The sequence below is a fragment of the Salmo trutta genome, chromosome 6 (genome assembly GCF_901001165.1).
Source record: "Salmo trutta chromosome 6, fSalTru1.1, whole genome shotgun sequence".
Classification (NCBI taxonomy): domain Eukaryota; kingdom Metazoa; phylum Chordata; class Actinopteri; order Salmoniformes; family Salmonidae; genus Salmo; species Salmo trutta.
Window position 1 is genome coordinate 15725969 of NC_042962.1, and position 16577 is coordinate 15742545.

At 41.6% G+C, this 16577-nt stretch overlaps 1 protein-coding gene across 6 annotated transcripts in view; it reads right to left on the reverse strand.

Moving 5' to 3' along the window:
• Nucleotides 1-16577, reverse strand: part of LOC115195538 (dipeptidyl aminopeptidase-like protein 6) — a 339411-nt gene that overhangs the window by 41795 nt on the left and 281039 nt on the right. For all 6 annotated transcript variants that reach the window (XM_029755481.1, XM_029755484.1, XM_029755482.1 and 3 more), the window contains one exon: nucleotides 12932-13030. In XM_029755481.1, coding sequence (XP_029611341.1) covers nucleotides 12932-13030 — 99 coding nt within the window. The remainder of the gene's footprint in view (nucleotides 1-12931; nucleotides 13031-16577) is intronic.

Genomic DNA, 16577 nt, shown 5'->3' on the forward strand with positions numbered 1-16577 from the left:
GTACATTTAAGTCAAAACTGTAACTCAGCCAGTCAGGAAGATTCACTGTCTTCTTGGTAAGCAACTCCAGTGTAGATTTGGCCTTGTGTTTTAAGTTATTGTCCTGCAGAAAGGTGAATTAATCTCCCAGTGTCTGGTAGAAAGCAGACTGAACTAGGTTTTCCTCTAGGATTTTGCCTGTGCTTAGCTCCATTCCATTTCTTTTTTATCCTGAAAAGCTCCCCAGTCCTTAACTATTACAAGAATACCCATTACATGATGCAGTCATCACTATGATTGAAAATATGGAGAGCGGTACTCAGCAATGTGTTGTATTGAATTTGCACCAAACATACGTAACACTTCAGGACAAAAAGTGAATTGCTTTGCCACATTTTTGCCAATATTTCTTTAGTGCCTTGTTGCAAACAGGATGCATGATTTGGAATATTTTTTATTCTGTGCAGGCTTCTTTTCACTCTGTTAATTAGGTTAGTTTTGTGGAGTAACTACAACGTTGTTGATCCATCCTCAGTTTGCTCCTATCATCACAGCCATTCAACTCTGTAACTGTTTAAAAGTCCCAATTGGCATCATGGTGAAATCCCTGAGCGGTTTCCTTCCTCTTCGGCAACTGAGTTAGGAAGGACGTCTGTATCTTTGTGGTGACTAGGTGTATTGATACACCATCCAAAGTGTAATTAATAACTTCACCATGATCAAAGGGATAATCTGTAGTCCATGGAGAATAAGAGCACCTCCTCCCTGCTGCCCACTGCTCTGAGGCTAGGAAACACTGTCACCACTGATAAATCCACGATAATCGAGAATTTCAAGAAGCATTTCTCTACGGCTGGCCATGCTTTCCTCCTGGCTACCCCAACCATCAGCTCCGCACCCCCTGCAGCTCTTGCCCAAGCCTCCCCAGCTTCTCCTTCACCCAAATCCAGATAGCAGCTGTTCTGAAAGAGCTGCAAAACCAGGACCCGTACAAATCAGCTGGGCTAGACAATCTGGACTCTCTCTTTCTAAAATGATCTGCCGCCATTGTTGCAACCCCTAATACTAGTCTGTTCAACCTCTCTTTTGTATCGTCTGAGATTCCCAAAGATTGGAAAGCTGCCGCGGTCATCCCCCTCTTCAAAGGGGGTGACACTCTAGACCCAAACTGTTACAGACCTATATCCATCCTGCTCTGCCTTTCCAAAGTCTTCGAAAGCCAAGTTAACAAACAGATCACTGACCATTTCGAATCCCACCATACCGTCTCCGCTGTGCAATCCAGTTTCCGAGCTGGTCACGGGTGCACCTCAGCCACGCTCAAGGTACTAAACGATATCATAACCGCCATCGATAAAAGACAGTACTGTGCAGCCGTCTTCATCGACCTGGCTAAGGCTTTCAACTCTGTCAATCACCGTATTCTTATCAGCAGACTCAACAGCCTTGGTTTCTCAAATGACTGCCTCGCCTGGTTCACCAACTACTTCTCAGATAGAGTTCAGTGTGTCAAATCGGAGGGCCTGTTGTCCGGACCTCTGGCAGTCTATCAATTCACAGGCCGGCTCTTTTCTCTGTATATATCAATTATGTCGCTCTTGCTGCGGGTGATTCCTTGATCCACCTCTACGCAGACGACACCATTCTGTATACATCTGGCCTTTCTTTGGACACTCTGTTAACAAACCTCCAAACGAGCTTCAACGCCATACAACACTTCTTCCATGGCCTCCAACTGCTCTTAAACGCTAGTAAAACTAAATGCATGCTTTTCAACTGGTCGCTGCCCGCACCCACCCGCCTGACTAGCATCACTACTCTGGACGGTTCTGACTTAGAATATGTGGACAACTACAAATACCTAGGCATCTGGCTAGTCTGTAAACTCTCCTTCCAGACTCACATTAAGCATCTCCAATCCAAAATTAAATCTAGAATTGGCTTCCTATTTCGCAACAAAGCCTCCTTCACTCACGCTGCCAAACATACCCTCGTAAAACGGACTATCCTACCGATCCTCGACTTCGGCGATGTCATTTACAAAATAGCCTCCAACACTCTACTCTGCAAACTGGATGCAGTCTATCACAGTGCCATCCTTTTTGTCACCAAAACCCCATATACCACCCACCACTGCGACCTGTATGCTCTCGTTGGCTGGCTCTTGCCACATATTCGTCGCCATACCCACTGACTCCAGGTCATCTATAAGTCTTTGCTAGGTAAAGCTCCGCCTTATCTCAGCTCACTGGTCACCATAACACCCACCCGTAGGAGGCGCTCCAGCAGGTAGATCTCACTGGTCATCCCCAAAGCCAACACCTGCTTTGGCCTCCTTTTCTTCCAGTTCTCTGTTGCCAATGACTGGAATGAATTGCAAAATGTATTTTGTTTTTAAATCCCTGAAGTTGGAGACATATCTCCCTTACTAACTTTAAGCATCAGCTATCGGAGCAGCTCACGGATCGCTGCAGCTGTACACAGCCAATCTGTAAATAGCCCAACCAACTAACTACCTCATCTTCATATTGTTTTTATTTACTTTTTTTGCACACCAGTATTTCTACTTGCACATCTATCACTCCAGTGTTAATTTGCTAAATTGTAATTACTTCGCTACTATGGCCTATTTATTGCCTTACCTCCTTACTCCATTTGCACACACTGTATATAGATTTTTCTATTGTTATTGACTGTACTTTTGTTTATCCCATGTGTAACTCTGTGTTGTTGTTTTTGTCGCACTGCTTGGCTTTATCTTGGCCAGGTCGCAGTTATAAATGAGAACTTGTTCTCAACTGGCCTACCTGGTTAAATAAAGGTGAAATAAAATGTAAAAAATATTCAATGTCTTCTTTTTTTAACCTATCTACCATGAAGTGCCATTCTTTGCGAGTCACTGGAAAACCTCCCTGGTCTTTGTGGTTGAATCTGTGTTTGAAATGTACTGCACCTCTGAGGTACCTTACAGATAATTTGTGTGTGTGGGATACAGAGATGAGGTAGTCATTAAAAAATCATGTTAAACACTATTATTGCACACAGAGTGAGTCCATGCAACTTATGGGACTTGTTAAGCAAAAACATTTTATGTGAATTTTTACTCTTGAACGTATTTAGGCTTGCCATAACAAAGGAGTTGAATACTTATTGACTCAAGACATTTCAGCTTTTCATTTTTTATTTATTTTTTATAAATAAAAACTGTAACACAACAATGTGGAAAATGCCAAGGGGTGTGAATACTTTCTGAAGGCACTGTAATTAGCCTATGTCAGTAAAGAAAATGTAAAAAAAGTTAATTAGTGTAGTTAGTCTTGCCAGCTATCTAAACTTGTAGTAATCATGTCCGGATTACCGACCTGGCACCCAGGGCACGTGCCCAGGGGCCCACATTGATTTTGTTAGTCACTCTCATTCAGATATCATATTAGCATGGCTTAAGTCATGGCAAAATGTTTAGAATTGCAAGAAATTTGCTTTTAAAACTGCGAAACAGTCTCCCCCCCATGGCAAAATTAGCTGTAAAATTGCAAAAACAAAAAAGTTCTGTAAAGCAAACCTATTTGTTTACCTTTTGTTAATAAAATATTTTTTATGCTACCAGGTCCCTCTGTATGTGTTAGAGTATAGTTTTTAATCCCGGTGCTGAGTTAATGTGAGTATAGCGGCTATTTGTATAGCTAATAGGCTATTTACACCCCCCCAAGACATTTTAAGAAAGTTTAAGCTAATTTACTGCATTTCTATACAATTTAAAAATGTAAAAATGCTATTTGGAGATCAGAAAAAACAAGCAAAATGTATCCCAGCCATTATCACCTTGGCTGCTGTAGGTTGATTCACTTCAGTCAATCCACAAACACATAGCCTATAAGCGTGGGGGCAAACTATAATTTAACATGTACAGAGGGATCTGTTAGCATAAAAAAATATTTTATTCGTTTTTCTGTAAAGCAATGAAGGCAGACTGTAGTTCAAATAGAGCCTGGACAACAGTGGGGGAAATAATATATACAACTGTATCATCATTATAAAAGTGCAAGTGACTTTTTTTCTTTTTTTACAGACAAGTCAACATTGTTAATCTAAACAGTAAAAAGTACAGGACCCAGAATTGACCCCTGCAGGATGTATACCCTGAATTTAAATGGCTTAATTTTAGACATGAATTACAGCTCAGGTTTCTATTTAAGCTGCTCCTTACCCTCTCTGTTTGTACAATTATTATTGATCTTTTAGGATTGAGGTCGGATTGTGAATAATATTCATGCATCTCTCTGTACTGTATACGTGGAGGGAAGCTTACCATCTCTTTGTACTGTATACGTGGAGGGAATCTTACCATCTCTCTGTACTGTATACGTGGAGGGAATCTTACCATCTCTTTGTACTGTATACGTGGAGGGAATCTTACCATCTATTTGTACATGCGGAGGGAAGCTTACCATCTCTTTGTACTGTATATGTAGAGGGAAGCTTACCCTCTATTGAGTTTTCTAGTCATCTTGAGGACGTCTATTGAAGAAAACAAATACATATACTTCAACCTTTTCCCGTCTTTTCCTTTATTCCAGGCTCTACACCTCAACCCATGACTTGTAGAAACCGTTTACCATTTGAATAGGACGACCTTATCTCTGAAAGGGGCCATAGTCAAGCCTCCCTAATACAACAATATAATTCCACAGCAGAGAGCCTTGCCATAATATCTGTATAGAGTATTGTATGAACCCATTCCCTAAAGTAGGAGACGGGAGGGAATAGAAGTGTGTGAGCTGCCGATGGCTCCTGTCCGGTGGGCTGGATAGGAGTTTTTACCTTGATTTATGGTTATCAGCAACACCGATCAAGGTCGCCTCTGAGACTCATTTTTTACCCCCAGCCCATTGCTTGAATCCTACGAGTACACCGGCCGGCATCAAACCAGCCCCATAACGGCAACACTAAACCTCCTTATCATGGTGTTCACGTTCTTAAAAAAAAATTATTCTGTCTCAGAGCCACAGCACGCCGCTCAACGCAACAAGCAAGAGTACAATTTGCATAGGGCAGCCTCGAGTAAATTACAATAAACATGAAAAGACTAAAAACACACAGAATGTGGTTTTGGTTTAACAGGAAAATTTATTGCTATACCTGCTGTGAGGAAAGGGCTAATACACAACATTGCATGAGGACATAATGAAGCTTCTTATTGAGGACATAGTGAAGCTTCTTATTGAGGACATAGTGAAGCTTCTTATTGAGGACATAGTGAAGCTTCTAATTGAGGACATAGTGAAGCTTCTTACTGAGGACATAGTGAAGCTTCTTACTGAGGACATAGTGAAGCTTCTTACTGAGGACATAGTGAAGCTTCTTATTGAGGACAGTGAGAGTGTTGTGGTTGGCTGAGTTAGCTATGCTAAAATAGTTTCCTATTCAATTACTAGCACTGGTCACTGAGGTTAAAGTGTGCTTCACTTAGTTTTTTGTTTTGTTATTGCAGCTTTTCTTTTCAAGAGGGACAGAACCACACAGTCTACAGAGGAGAATGCCTGGATTGGTCAGATACTGCTGTATTCACTTCGTGCCCTTCCAATTAATTTAGAATGACCTGCTAGCCCAGGGTTTCCCAAACTTGGTCCTCGGGACTCCAAGGGGAGCACGTTTAGTTTTTTGCCCTAGCACTGCACAGTTGATTCAAATAATCAACTAATCATCAAGCTTTGATAATTCGAATCAGCTGTGTAGTGTTCGGGGCAAAACATGCCACCCTTGGGGTCCCGAGGACCGAGTTTGGGAAACCCTGGGCTAGCCCTAGCCGCGGGTAAGTAGGGGTGCTGCAGTCTCCCCTGAAAAATCGGAATCCCAAAAATATTTATACCACTTTTCTTCACAAAAGTAGTGCGCTGGGTCTTTACTAGTCCTCTATTAGCGGACCGATATAGCCGTCTGTAGCACGGGCAAAACATTTTTTTCCTGGGCCTCACCTCCAAACATCTTCCCGCGGCTATGCTGCTAGACCAGGCCTGGGCAATTATTTTCCATGGAGGGCCACATTAGAATATATTTTTGCATTTACAGGATTATACAGCATGTGCATGACTGTGTTGACAGATATATCTACTGTAAATCACATCCAGATATGCTACTTACTTTACTTTTTAACACACACAGAAATAAACCACATCCATGTTCTCCTTTTGGTAGGTATTTTCATTATTAAACATGAACTACACAGAGGGAAAGTACACTGTGCATTCAGCACCATGGACAAAACTCTTGTTAACGGGTATGCACAAAAACAAACAATAAGAAAGAGAGAAAGCTCAACATTACATTTAAACTACTGAATCAGTGTGAGGAGTGAAGTCTCTGATGGGCATTGACTAGAGCAGTGAAGTCAGGTATAGTTTCTGACGTCGTTGTGCGCAGGATTGCTGAGAGGTGAGAGTCAGTAAGAGATGATCTGTGCCTTGACTTGTTATATTTCATCACTGAAAATGTCTGTTCACATACATAGGTTGACCAAAACAGTACAAAAATATTCTGAGCATGACTCCTAATCTTTGGAAAGTTTTGTTCATCGAGAGATGCATAGAACCTCGTCAGTGACGTTGTTTTAAATAGTTCTCCAATCACTGCATCAGACTGAAGATCGATAAGCTCAAGTTGCAGGTCAGTGGGAGCGTTATCCACACTGAAGGTGAAAGGAGAGGAAACCAACAGCATGTCATTTTCCAACACTTTGAAATCCTCAAAACGAGGAGAAAACTCACCGTTCAAAGCACGCAGCAGCGATGTATACTTCTCCCGCTGGTCATCTGATAGAGAACAGACTAGTAGTGTCGGACGGTGGGTGAGATTGTTGTCATCTGATAGAGAACAGACTAGTAGTGTCGGAAGGTGGGTGAGATTGTTGTCATCTGATAGAGAACAGACTAGTAGTGTCGGAAGGTGGGTGAGATTGTTGTCATCTGATAGAGAACAGACTAGTAGTGTTGGAAGGTGGGTGAGATTGTTGTCATCTGATAGAGAACAGACTAGTAGTGTCGGAAGGTGGGTGAGATTGTTGTCATCTGATAGAGAACAGACTAGTGGTGTTGGAAGGTGGGTGAGATTGTTGTCATCTGATAGAGAACAGACTAGTAGTGTCGGAAGGTGGGTGAGATTGTTGGCTTCTACTTGGCGGGTCAGGAGGTGTAATTTTCCCTTGAAGGTTTTGACAAGGCTGTACATCTGATGTGCAAAAAGACCCTTCCCTTGTAGTTTGGAATTCAGTTAATTCATGAGGGCCATAATGTTCACGGTGAAGGCAAAATCAGTCAACTTTCAATTTGCAAAAACTCATCAATCTCCGACTTCAGGTCCCACACCCTTTTAAGCACCTTCCCCAAACTCAGCCATGTCACATTTATGTGGTAGGGGAGATCTGCATGACCCGACTCTGTCTCTTCCATCAATGAGACAAACTGTCTGTGGTTTAAAGAGTTTGCTCTTATGAAGTTCACCCCTTTAGTGACTGTATCCACAACATGGCTCAATTTTCAGACCACATTTTCAGAGCACCTCCTGATGAATAATACAATGCAGGAAAATCATTTTCTGATCTGGGTTCTGCTCAGCTACTTGATCTTGTATCCTTTTCAAACGGCCAACGTTTTTTCCTGTCAAGTTTGGGCACCCATCAGTGGTCACACCGGATAACTTTTCAAAACTCAGTCCCAGCTTTGCCCCACACTTACTAACCTCCTCCAATAAATCTTTCCCTGTGGTTGTGCTCTTCATTGACAGTACTGAAGCAAGCTCTTCTGTAAATTCAAAGTCTGGGGTTCATGGGGTTATGCCTCGTAAGAATATCAACAACTGCGTCATGTCACGTGCATCACTGCTCTCACCCAGGGCCAAGGAGAAATAAGTGAAATCCTTTACCTTGTCTTCCAACTGTTGTTCCATATTCTCTGTGATGTCCTCAACACGCCGTGTCACTGTTCGTCTTGACAGGGAAACATTTTCAAACAGCTCTTTCTTGTCGGGGCAAAGTTTTGATGCAGAGTCAATTAAACATTCTTTAATGAATTCTCTCTTATCGAATGGCTTGCTATGTTTAGCAATTATGTGGGACAGTACATAGCTAGCTCTCGCAATTCCGATGTTGGCTGAACGCAGCTTTCTGAAAAGTCATTGCTGCTTTTGCAACTGAGAAAGCAACTCTTTCGATGCACTTGCCCTCTGCTCAGAAGACATATTCCTATATTTCTCTGCATGTTACGTCTAGAAGTATTGTGACAAGTTGTAGTCTTTCAACAGCGATGCTCTCTTTGCACACTAAGCTCACAGCTTCCCTGATACCTCAATAAAGAAATATTTTGATGTCCACTCTCACTGGAACACCCTACATCCATTGTCTACTTTCCTTTTCTTTGAAATCTTAGAAAAACAAATTTTAGCGAAATTTCTAGCTAGCTACTATTTGTAACTGTGACGTGTGTCAGCCTGTCAGTCACTGCCTGTCCTCGTGCAGTTGTTATTTATACGTGCCTTCAAAATAAATGTCCCACAAGCGGTGGGAGTTAAATCATTACACAAAGGCGAGTGTTCATTGGGCTTTTAATTTAAATAACAAATACGTTTTTCAAAATTTTACTATCGCAAATTCTTTATGTAATTTGAGCATGATTCCGCGGGCCGAATTGAATCAGGTCATGGGACAGATACGGCCCCCGCGCCGGCTAGACCGTTACAATCATAATCTGAATGTAATGAAAGACTTGCACTCTATAAAATGAAGCTGTAAAATGAAGCTTTGACACTAGGGGGCACTACTTTGCTTGTGGTGCTGCTCTCAGGCAAATCACCACCCAGGTCAGTCATCAGCTCTGATCAAGGTTAAAAGATACTTATTTGGCCAATCATGTCTGTTTGCTTGATGGCGTTCAGCAAATCTCTTCTCCCTACATGTTTAGCATACATCAGCCAGGAGGACAGGAGTGTGTGTGTGTGTGTGTCGACCAGTGTGTAGGAGTCAGTATAGCCGTACAAGGTTATACTGCTTCATTCAAACAGAGAGCAGCTGCTAGAAACAATGCAATAATATTGAACCAGGTTTTAATTTATCATTGCTGGATGAAAATTATGTTGATGCGTTTGATTGTGATTTTATGCCGGAGATAGACATACACAGAATAACAATGGGATATGCTAATAGAAAAATGATGTAGCGGAGTAAATCCAATGATGATGGGCGGTGGATTTGTTTAGAATGGTGATGGGGGTCTTTAAAGCTGAAATCCTTCATGGTGAAACAGCCACGTTCATTTGCAATATTACGACAACAAAGAAGTTACTGCAAACAACGAACATAGTTTTTTCCCCTCTGACATAATTGCACGAGCGATAGAAGAGCACAATATGTGCTGCAATTTATTTTAACAGGCTGCGCAACACTCCTCAGCTCTGCAACAAAAATAATAACAACGGTGGTGAGGCAGTCATGGCGCTATTTCTGCCTACTGCGGATTCCATCGTTAAGGGCAAATAGATACAGAAGTAACCTGGTGCCAGATCTCTTGTGCTGTTGCCAACTTCTATGGTCATTTTGGCATGACAATAACCACAGGAGTTGGCAAGACCGCACAAATAGATCTGGGACCAGGCTAATGTAGGAGAGTTCCATGGAGGCAAACAGTGATGCAAGGTTCCTGTTATAGATTGTGATGAAACAAGGTTCCTGTTATAGATTGTGATGAAACAAGGTTCCTGTTATAGATTGTGATGAAACAAGGTTACTGTTATAGATTGTGATGAAACAAGGTTCCTGTTATAGATTGTGATGAAACAAGGTTACTGTTATAGATTGTGATGAAACAAGGTTCCTGTTATAGATTGTGATGAAACAAGGTTCCTGTTATAGATTGTGATGAAACAAGGTTCCTGTTATAGATTGTGATGAAACAAGGTTCCTGTTATAGATTGTGATGAAACAAGGTTCCTGTTATAGATTGTGATGAAACAAGGTTCCTGTTATAGATTACTGGGATAAACTTGTGTTTAGTAAGGCTGCTAGAGGCAGTAGGGATGACCAGGGATGTTCTCTTGATAAGTGCGTGAATGGACAATTTTCCTGTCCTGCTAAGCATTCAAAATGCTTAGATAGCTAGCTAAGATTGACTTAAGTACTTTACACCACTGGTTACTGTTAAAGATTGTGATAAAACAAGGCCGCAGGGGTATTCAAATCGCAACACCATGAGCAGCTTGTGCTGTCTGAATTCATAATGAACTCAGCTTATATTGCCATAAAATACCCCCAAAAGGATTTGGACTTATCAGCAACAAAATAAACTCATTGATTCATTATAAATTCTAGAGGCTAAATTACAAATGTCTCCCAGGAAATTGATTGATGGCTCAAGAACATCGAAAAATATATAATTCCTGGCTAAATTAGGTTTACAAAAAATGTACATTCCAGTCCTGTCCTCGGAAGCCAATAATTGCAAGTTCTGAATGCTCGGCGCTCTGCACATCGCTAAATGAATATGACACGCTAACGAACATCAAATAATCAGTCGATAACGGACCTCTAGTCTCTTTCCTTCTTTGGCAGCTGCATCTACAGGGTCCCTAAGAAGACTTTCTGCAGGCAGGTTGCTGTCTGTCAACCATAAACAGCTACAGTAGAAAGGCATATCTTTAAGATTACTTCCATTTCATGGTGGCCACGTAGGCTACAGTATGGAGAACGTATGGAGGCTATTATTAATCAGCTTATCAAAGTGACAGAACGCAGCATTCTATTGACACAGGAAAATACTATAGTATTAATTGCTTGGTGTTTCATGCAGTGAGGAACATTTCCTGAGGAGAATGACTTAAAGAAGCACAGATGTTAACATCCAAACAGTGCCTACTTTTTTTGCCGTTTGCAGCAACTCATTCACTTTCATAGATTTGTTAACCATTTTGTGGGCCCCAAGAAACACTGGATGTAAGACAGTCACTAATGATCAGATGGTACTGAATTGGTGAAAGCAGTATGTTTAGAGGCTTTTGTCCTCAACCACCGAAATGTGTCAGATCATTGATTATATCAAGGACGGGGAAGGGAAGAATAAAGAAAGGAAGCTTCGTACAGTACTTGAACAGGCCTGGACATACTCAGTGTACTCTCTCCCATCTGCACCCTCTTTAGGGGAGACTATTGGCTGATAGGAGAAGACAGCTTCATTAGGCATGAGTTATATCAAAGTTGCTTCATTAATCCTTTGGCTGTAAAGTGCCTCTAGGAGTCAGGCCCTGATCATTCTATTGAAACCAGGCGTGGGTTAATATAATGTGTCTGCTCTGTTTCAACAGTTGCAGTCAAAATTGTATTTTCTTTCACAGGCAACATGTGCAACATTGCTATGTTGTTGTCACGCCCTGGTCAGGGTGTCAGGGTGTGATTTGGGTGGGCATTCTATGTCCTTTTTTCTATGCTTTGTATTTCTTTGTTTTGGCCTGGTATGGCTCTCAATCAGGGACAGCTGTACATCGTTGTCGCTGATTGGGAGTCATACTTAGGCAGCCTTTTTCCATTGGGGTTTTGTGGGTAGTTATTTTCTGTTTTGTACATTGTGACCTGACAGAACTGTTGGCTTTCGTTTGTTTCTTTTGTTAAAGTGTTTCTTATTATTAAATATTATAATGAACACTCACCACGCTGCGCTTTGGTCCCCTTCTTCAACAGACGATCGTTACAGTTGTTGTCTTAGGTCTCTCTTTGTGTAGTGTTGTCTCTCTTGTTGTGATGTGTGTTTTGTCCTATATTTATATTGTATTTATTTTTAATCCCAGGCCCCCATCCCCGCAGGAGGCCTTTTGCCTTTTGGTAGGACGTCATTGTAAATAAGAATTTGTTCTTAACTGACTTGCCTAGTTAAATAAAATAAAAAATTACAAAAATAAAAACTAGAAAACACACTTCACTTTCATGTGATCGACTGGAGACTTCACGCACTCTTTCACTGTTTTACACGAGGATAGAGCAAGTCCTGTCAACCCCTCTAATCCTTGACCTTTTTCGACTATACTGACTCCTACACACTGGCTGACACGCACACACGCAGGCACACATAGCTAGTTCTAATTGCTGTCATCTAAGGCTTGGCGGAGAAAGTGGTCTCAGAAAAACACTGGATCCATTTAATGTAACCTTTTTAGGCAGTCGGTAGAGGACTGAGCACACGCATTGGGAATCTCTAACTCTGTTCAACACTGACTCAAAAAAATCTGCTTTTTAATCATTTGAGTTGGTCAGATCACCCATAGTATCACCCCTCTGTATATAACAGAGCACCAGTCAGGGCTCCTTACTAACGTTGATTCAACACAGTAACATACATTATTACAGCATGGTTAACATTTAGGGATGAGCTGGTGTATTCTATTCACTGATCTGAGAGTGGTAAAACCACCCCTATCAAGATAGTGAGATGAGCCGTTTCACATGACATTGATTCAACACACACTCATTACACTGTGTTTGCTAACATCTAAAGATGAGCTGATTCCCTGATGGGCAATGAGATCATTGGTGCAGAAGCTGTTGTTAGTAGAACGGAGGGCTCAATCGATGTTATTCACACCGTTGCAATAATGATTCCAAATCGATGTTAGCAGTGTAGGAAGTGGAAGTGTTCCATTCAATGGAACTCAGTGTTGAAACTTTCCTGCTGTTCAGTTAAACCTATACATCGACCAACTGAAAACAGAGTTCCTACTATATAGTCACAATTGCCTTAGATATTCGACTACCAACCCCAACAAATTCTTCAAAAAGTCTTAAGCTCAGGTTAATTAGCATAACTTGACCTTTTGGTGGGAAATGTATAACCCTGTTTGAATGTCCACAGTGAATTTCATGATGGATCACCCATATGGATGTCTCATGACCACCCCTCTACGACATCAATAGAGTACTCACTGTTGATCCACTTGGCCTCAGGGTCGTGAACCTTGAAGTCCTTCCTGAAGATGTCCCCCACGGTCAGTTTCCCCTTGAGGGCCAAGCTGTCATCCTCGCCTGCGAAGGAACAAGTGAAAACACATTTTAAATACATTTGTATCTATTTACAATTTTGATAAGTATGAATTCCAACTAAATAATAGCAGAGGGTCATTTCACAATGAACGCATATTTACTTGAATTAATTACAGAAACACAACACACAACTGAAGAAGCCATTTGGGGGAAAGCCAGCATATTGTTATTTGTGTCAGTGTCTCGATGGTAGTACTGGTACTGAGCTTGAGGCAAGAAACAACAGTTGTATCCTAACATGCTGCTTTACGGTCAGGCCTCAAGCCAAGCAAGCTCATTATCTGCCTGAGACGACTGTGTGGAGGACATAAAGTTATACACACCAGAAGGGGTTACATCCTATCTTTCCTCTAGCGTTTATAACTATCTTTCCTCTAGCGTTTATAACTCCTTTTCCTCTAGCGTTTATAACTATCTTTCCTCTAGCGCAGTGGTTCTTAACCTTGTTGGAGGTACTGACCCCCACCAGTTTCATATGCGCATTCACCGAACCCTTCTTAATTGGAAAAATAAAATTCAAAACATAGGTATATATTTTACTGGTGCACAAAATGAACCGTGCATCAACATCAGTGTTCAAAGAACAAAACCATTAAAACATGATTTTCACACAAAAACAAAATAATGAATATTTACTGCAAATCAGTGTGACTTCTGCTGTTGCCTTTCAGAGACCAGTTCAGAAATGCGCGGCTTCACCTTGGCAAGTGCCACTCTCATGTCATTTTCGCAAAAAAGTCTCTGTTCCTTTTCTTCGTTTTTATGTCCAGCATCCTCGAAAAGGATTGCTCGCAAAGATATGTTGTAACAAACGGTATGAAAATCTCCAGAGCTTTCTTAGCAATAACAGGGTACGTTACCATTTGTTGACACCAAAACGTTGAGAGCGTTGTTGTTCTGAAGAGTTGCTGTTGAACCTGGCTCTGCTGAATTTCAATGATTTCATCGAGGTATTCATCATTGACATCTGTTGTCTCAACACTAAACGTGAACGGCTGTCTCACCCATGCTGGATATGACTCTCTTGTAGGGAAGTATCCGTCGAGAGACTTTGCAAGCTCATCTAAGTGCGTGGCAATTGCTTGCTTCAGTTCCGCGGGTACAGAAATGTCTCCGATTCCAGATACATCTTCGATCTTACTTACACAGTCGTCCAGCAGGGGAAAGTTTGCGAAGTTATCGTTCTCTGTTCGTCGTTTCCATAACGGTAGCTTTTTTTGAAAAGCCTTCAGGTTTTCTTCCGCTTCGATGATGTTGACTCCACCGCCCTGCATCTGTTGATTGAGATGATTGAGAGCTGCGAAGATATCAGCCATGTACGCTAAAATGAGAATGAACTCAGAATTTTTTAAGCAATCTGCATGACGATGTTGGTGCTCTTGCAAAAACAGGGCTAATTCCACACGCACAGCAAAAACACGATTCAGCACCTGTCCCCGGGATAACCACCGAACGTTAGAATGGTACAGAAGTACCTCGAATTCAGAGCCCATTTCTTTACACAGCTCACTGAAGATGCGGTGCCTCAGAGCACTATTTCGCACATAGTTCATGCATTCCACCACAATTTTTAATGCTTCTGCCAGTTTTGGAGGCCAGGTTTTTGTTGCCAACGCATGCCTGTGCAGAATACAATGCGTAACAATGATGTGTGGTGCATCGGCTTTCACTAGCGCACCAAAACCAGACTTTCTTCCCAGCATGACTGGAGCTCCGTCCGAACAAACTGCAGAAACCATATCCCACGAAAGATTGTTGTCTTTGAAGAACTCATGCACAAGTTTCTTCACATCGGCTGCCTTAGTTGTTGTCGTAAGAGGCTTACAAAATAAAAAATCTTCCTTTATCACGTTGTCTTTCACATAGCGCACAAATACAGCAAGCTGGCTTAGATTGGAAACGTCTGTGGTCTCGTCGAGTTGAAGGCTGAATTTTGCCGGGCTTGAAATCAGATCTGCAACTACTTGAGCCAAGATGTCTTTGCTCATGTCCTCTATTCTGTCGCTAATGGTGTCATTTGAAAGAGGAATTTGGGATAACTTAACTTCAGCCGCTTTTCCCAGCATGATATTCGCCATCTTCAACACAGCTGGTTTTATGAGTGTTTCACCAATGGTGTGTGGTTTGCCCTGCTTTGCGATCAGGTAAGCAACTTCGTACGATGCTGTGAGGATCGGTTTGTTGATGGGTACAAAGCCGAGAACAGGCAGAGTAGCCTTTTCATCGAATCTGGCTCTCTTCACCTTGAATTCAGCGAGCGTTGTGTTCTTGTATTGTCCATCTCCATGCAGCTTAAGGAAGTGTTCTCTTAGTTTTGCCGGTGCTAGACTAGAATTGCTCAACTTGGCATTGCAAATCATGCAGTTAGGACGCTGACTCTCATCACGTTCCGTTATACATGTGAATCCATATTGTACATATTCGTCCGACCACTTTCTTTTTTTGCTCGACATAGTTAGTATGAAGGTATTAAAATATTAAGAAAGAAATCACACAACGTACCATCACGACAGTCACAATTCGACTACTGAGCGCGCCAAATTCCCTGCAGCACAGATAGGCCAAGCGATGTTGCGTGATCACCTGCAGCCAATGATGGCCAAGCGGGGCGTGTCATCACGAATCATATGAGTCGGGTGTGTGTCTTGACCTCCGCCGAACCCCTGAGACTGACTCACCGAACCCCTGGGGTTCGATCGAACCCAGGTTAAGAACCACTGCTCTAGTGTTTGAAACCATCTTTCCTCTAGCGTTTATAACCATCTTTCCTCTAGTGTTTCTAACCATCTTTCCTCTAGCGTTTATAACCATCTTTCCTCTAGTGTTTTTAACGCTTTCCTTTAATGTTTATAACTCTTTCCTCTAGTGTTCATAACCATCTTTCCTCTAGTGTTTATAACTATATCTTTCCTCTAGTGCGTGTAACTATCTTTCATCTAGTGTTTTTAACCATCTTTCCTCTAGTGTTTGAAACCATCTTTCCGCTAGTGTTGATAACTATCTTCTAATGGTTTTAAGGCTTTTTGCTTCCATTGGTCAATTTTCAGATTTTGGGATATTTTGCAACCATAACTTCCCTACTTTCATAAAATGTACAAATAAATAGGCAATAATGTATAGAAATACTGTAACGACCCTGGGTTTATAAGCACAATACTTTACAATACTTTACTTGTATAATTTTATTCCAACTCCGTCAACTACACCTACCATAAATGTCGTTCTTGATAGCATGTTTCATGTAGAAATTCAACCGCTATTTTTAAAACTCTCCATGTTGAATCATATATCATTCAAACGCTTGTTTTCCAGAGCATATCGTTAGCTAGTCCATACATGGCTATATCCTTTGTAGACGTAGTGCTTCATGCTGAAAGATTAGTAATTTCGTGACATCCGATTGGTTACTGGCATTTAAAGGCCCTTTCCGGCAACCTGATTGGTTAAAATGCCTCACGTGCCGCGCAGCACTTCCCTGTTTGAAAATATCTCCCTCGAAGAATCAACGTAAGAGACAAAATGAGAAAAT